At 43.2% G+C, this 4,343-nt stretch overlaps 1 protein-coding gene across 1 annotated transcript in view; it reads left to right on the top strand.

Moving 5' to 3' along the window:
* Positions 1 to 4,343, top strand: part of LOC118333389 (long-chain-fatty-acid--CoA ligase 1-like) — a gene marked incomplete in the record, with an annotated part of 16,195 nt that overhangs the window by 10,181 nt on the left and 1,671 nt on the right. The window contains 9 exon segments of the mRNA XM_035668997.1: positions 815 to 845; positions 1,000 to 1,140; positions 1,656 to 1,790; positions 2,597 to 2,692; positions 2,897 to 2,969; positions 3,066 to 3,154; positions 3,255 to 3,371; positions 3,708 to 3,847; positions 4,030 to 4,132. Coding sequence (XP_035524890.1) covers positions 815 to 845; positions 1,000 to 1,140; positions 1,656 to 1,790; positions 2,597 to 2,692; positions 2,897 to 2,969; positions 3,066 to 3,154; positions 3,255 to 3,371; positions 3,708 to 3,847; positions 4,030 to 4,132 — 925 coding nt within the window.

Here is a 4,343-nt window from a genome sequence, read left to right on the forward strand (position 1 = left end):
CTCTCCTCCTCCTCAAATGCATGGTTGGATGACGAGATGGAGGAGATTTTCATTGATAGATGATAAACTCAATTGCATTCTTTGTGAAATATATTATGTTTTCACTTTTTGGATACTGCTCTGCTAATATCACACTTCAATACACAAACATTACATTTATATTTTGATCCAATATTATACCTTTGCTATAATCGACCATACTGTTATTACTGCTGTTCTACAACACATATATATTGCCATCCAAGGCTTCAACAGATTTCCTGAGGAATAAAGTGAAGGGAGAAACCAGAAATTAAAACGTGAAATCAAATAAGGAGCTCCTATTGTCGAGATTATGGTCAGTTTCTCTGCTGAGTTAAGTTGAATGGAAGGATTGGAAAGACAGTAAGAACAAGAGGAAGGGGTTTCCACTCTCGCTGGATTCCAGGGTCCAGAAGTATCGCCATATTTTAAGCGGGCATAATAATAAGACTTTATTTTCTTTGAAGAGTGTGGGATTTTGTAAACCTCTTTCCCTTATCTCTCCAGTCCTTACGCTCAGACACCCCCCAGCAGACATCATGCTGTCTTTCCCTGCCTCTGGCCCACATGTTTTGAGAGAGTGGTGGAGGTACAGATATTAAACTGACTGCCTTTCCCCTTCCTGTGTCTGTTGTGTTTTGTGTGTGTGGTGTGTTCCCTGTTGGTCTGGGTCATGTCCATCCGTGCGTGGTTTGTATGTCTGTGTGTTTGCCACTCCTGTCTGTGTGTAACACGTGTTTAGGTTTGCCTGTCCAATGTGCCATAACGATGTCCCATATTTCCCTTCCTGCCCGTTGGCTCATATGTTTGAGAGAGTAGTACAGGTATCGTATGTTCCCTTAGTTCCCCTTAGTCACCCCTTTTGTTGAAGACAGTCCAGTATTCCTCCAAACCCCTCTGTGTGTCCCGCTCCAGTTTCATCCCATGGGTTTCCCCTTAACTTTCCCTTCTGCATTTTCCTGCTGATCATGCTGACAGGGAGTGATGTTAGTGCACGGAGCCAAGATTGGCTATTTCCAGGGAGAAATACTCCGTTGGCTGTCAGATGACCTGAAACAACACTTGAAGCCGACTGTGTTCCCTGTGGTACCCCGAACTCTGAACAGGATGTATGATAAGGTAGGTGGGCGCAACGATTGGAGTGTTAGGCTTCAGAGTTAAAGGTAGAGTCAGCAGGTTCTGGAGAAAGACCTGTTAATATTTGAACTCAACCGGCACATGGAAGTTACCATGTGCCAGATTTACCGTTCCTCTCGCTCCCACCAGCCCCCTTTCGTCCTCCCATCTCCCTCTCTCCCTTCCCTTCCTCGTGTCCTGTAAATGAGCATGAATGTTGCTGATTGGGCTGGAATACCGTTGTGTTGCCCGGTCCGATCCCGTACAGAGCTTTTAATTTGCATGATTTTTATAAAACGTTATCTGCAGTCAACTCAACAGGAAAGAGAATGCTATGAATAAACTTTGGTCATGCATGTGTGTTTAATAGCCAATTTTATTTATTCATTTGCTTTTATGATGATGTTCCTGATAAATAAGGTGAGCCTTTGTGTTGTGTGTGGTGTGTCTGTGTGTGTGTCTGTCTGTGTGTGTGTGTGTGTGTGTGTGTCTGTCTGTGTGTGTGTGTGCCTCTGTAGATCTTCGGGCAGGCCAACAGCTCTCTGAAGCGCTGGGTGCTGGGGTTTGCCTACAGGAGGAAGGAGGCAGAGATAATGAAAGGCATCGTGAGGAGAGACAGTATCTGGGATCGACTCATCTTCCGGAAGGTCCAGGTACACAGAGCCAGCACAGTTAAAACTCCTGTTATGTCACTGTACGGTCTCCAGGAATGGTTTTTACCAGGGCCGGTTGATGGATCGAATTAATTTAATTACGTCGAATTTTAGTTTTTGCACGATGTGTAATAGCTCCACATTGTGTTGAGCACAAAAAGGCTATTTTTAGTCTAAAAGTGAATCCAGGTAGTGTCGATGAATGACGTGAGCTGATGACTTGCCTCTGTATATTCTTTCTATTCACATTGAAGGGCTGCGATTTAACTACACATTTATGGCAGATTTGATCAGACTCCTCTCATACAGGGTGACGTGCAATAAGGCAGCGTACCACACATGTTTATTCCATCACTAACTGATCAATAAATTCACCCCTGTAAACAGAAATACTGTTCTGTACTCTTTTCTTACATTAGTCCTGACCCTGCGTTTCTTAAATATGCATATTCCTCTCAAATCAAATGGATTTCCTCTCTTTTGTGTCTGAATTTAATTTATAACTCGCCTTTGTTTTAATAAGCCGTGGGTTATTTGGGTCTTGAAAATTACTTTGCTATAATTCACTCAGATAAATGGTTTAAATGGGGCCTGAAGGCACACCTAGAATATAAAACGTTGCATGAAGTCATGTAGGGTTTGCAGACACAGGCTTAACTCACATGGCTGTTACAGAAGGCACCGATTAATATCCTGACAGCAACAGTGATATATACACAACAGCCTCTAGTAAGGATATTTATGTGGTTGACTTTTTGTACATAGTATGTTGGGGTAGTATTCATGTAGTGTGCTGCCCTCTACAGGCCAGCCTCGGTGGTCGCGTGCGTCTCATGATAACCGGAGCTGCTCCCATCTCCCCTACAGTCCTCAGCTTCCTCAGAGCTGCCATAGGCTGTCAGGTAACACAAACACACTCAAGTCGACCTTAGCCAATGTTTCACATGATATCCTGTCTCTTTTCTTCCAACTTTAACTGGAATTGTGCAGCATAATACAGTCTGTAATCATCCACCCTCCTTCCTCTGTTCCCAGACAGTTTTATATTGCATAATCCTGTGTTTGCAGCCGTAATGATAATAATGATAGTTTTTTCTCTGTCTCAGTTCTATGAAGGCTATGGACAAACAGAGTGTACTGCTGGATGCACCTTGACCATGCCCGGGGACTGGAGTGCAGGTAATAAGTGACAAAGCTGCTTGTAGCCTTGTTAAAGCGATAAATTGACTGATTACTCTGGTTTAACAAGAAGTAAACATGACCTCATGTCCACAGGTCACGTTGGAGCTCCTCTGCCCTGTAACTCAGTTAAACTGGTGGATGTGCCTGAGATGAACTACCTGGCTGTAAACGGGGAGGGAGAGGTGAAACACAAAGACAAACGCACACCATGTGTGTTTTTTATTTTATATTTCTATATTGACAGCATGTCTTTCTTAACGGAATATGTGTTTGGGTTTCCAGGTGTGTGTGAAGGGTCCCAACGTGTTCAAGGGCTACCTGAAGGACCCCGAGAAGACTGTGGAGACTATTGATGAAGATGGATGGCTTCACACTGGTGACATTGGAAGATGGCTTCCGGTACGTTGAGTCACTGGTTCCCAACCTGTGGGTCTTGACCCCTACTAAGGGTTGCCAAAGCTTCACAAAGGGTCGCAAGGCCTTTTTGAGTTCAAGGGTTGTAAGACAACTAAGACAAAAATATATATAAGGAAGCTTATATCTCAGCATTTCACTGAAGACCATTAAATTAAACTGTTATTTTTCAAAGTTCAGATTATTTTTTTTAAATATAAATTTAAAGAAAAAAGCTCAGGATAAGGGTACAGTGAAGACTTCACTAGATTCATAAAATTCAGCATCTCTGCCACCCTGTAGACGTTTCATAAACGTGTGGATAAACATTTGTGTTCCCAGAATGGCACGCTGAAGATCGTGGACAGGAAGAAGCACATCTTTAAGCTGGCACAGGGGGAGTACATCGCTCCTGAAAAGATAGAGAACATCTACACGAGGAGTGATGCAGTGGCACAGGTCTATGTGCATGGAGACAGTCTGCAGGTAGGTGGAGGAAGTGTGTGTGTGTGTGTGGTGTGTGTGTTGGTTGTGGGTGTGTGTGTTGTGTGTGTGTGGTTTTGGTTGGTGCGTGTGTAATGTCCCTGTTGACTTACCATTGGAGCCTAAATACGCCCACATATCCATCTGACCCTCCTGGTCCCTCTGTGTTTGTAATCTGCAGGCATGCTGATACGCACGTGGTGGTTCCTGACCCTGACGTCCTAACGTGGACCAAGCGGACTCTGAAACTGGAGGGCAGCTACAAGGAACTATGTGGCAGAGCGGTAATACATTTCAGAGTTTAATTACAGTACACGATGTATTCAGACACATATTGTTTGACTGAACCTACTTTAAAAAAAAAATAGAATAAAAGAGGATAGAAAATTGAAGGATCACTATGTCTTGTATGAGGGAAAGTGTTGGAAAAATGTCCACTTTTTGTATAATTAAAAGAGTTAAATAACATCAATTTTAAAGATCCAGTGTGTAACA

This window comes from Morone saxatilis, unplaced genomic scaffold (assembly GCF_004916995.1).
Source record: "Morone saxatilis isolate NCDOM2014 unplaced genomic scaffold, NCSU_SB_2.0 Contig22, whole genome shotgun sequence".
NCBI lineage: Eukaryota > Metazoa > Chordata > Actinopteri > Moronidae > Morone > Morone saxatilis.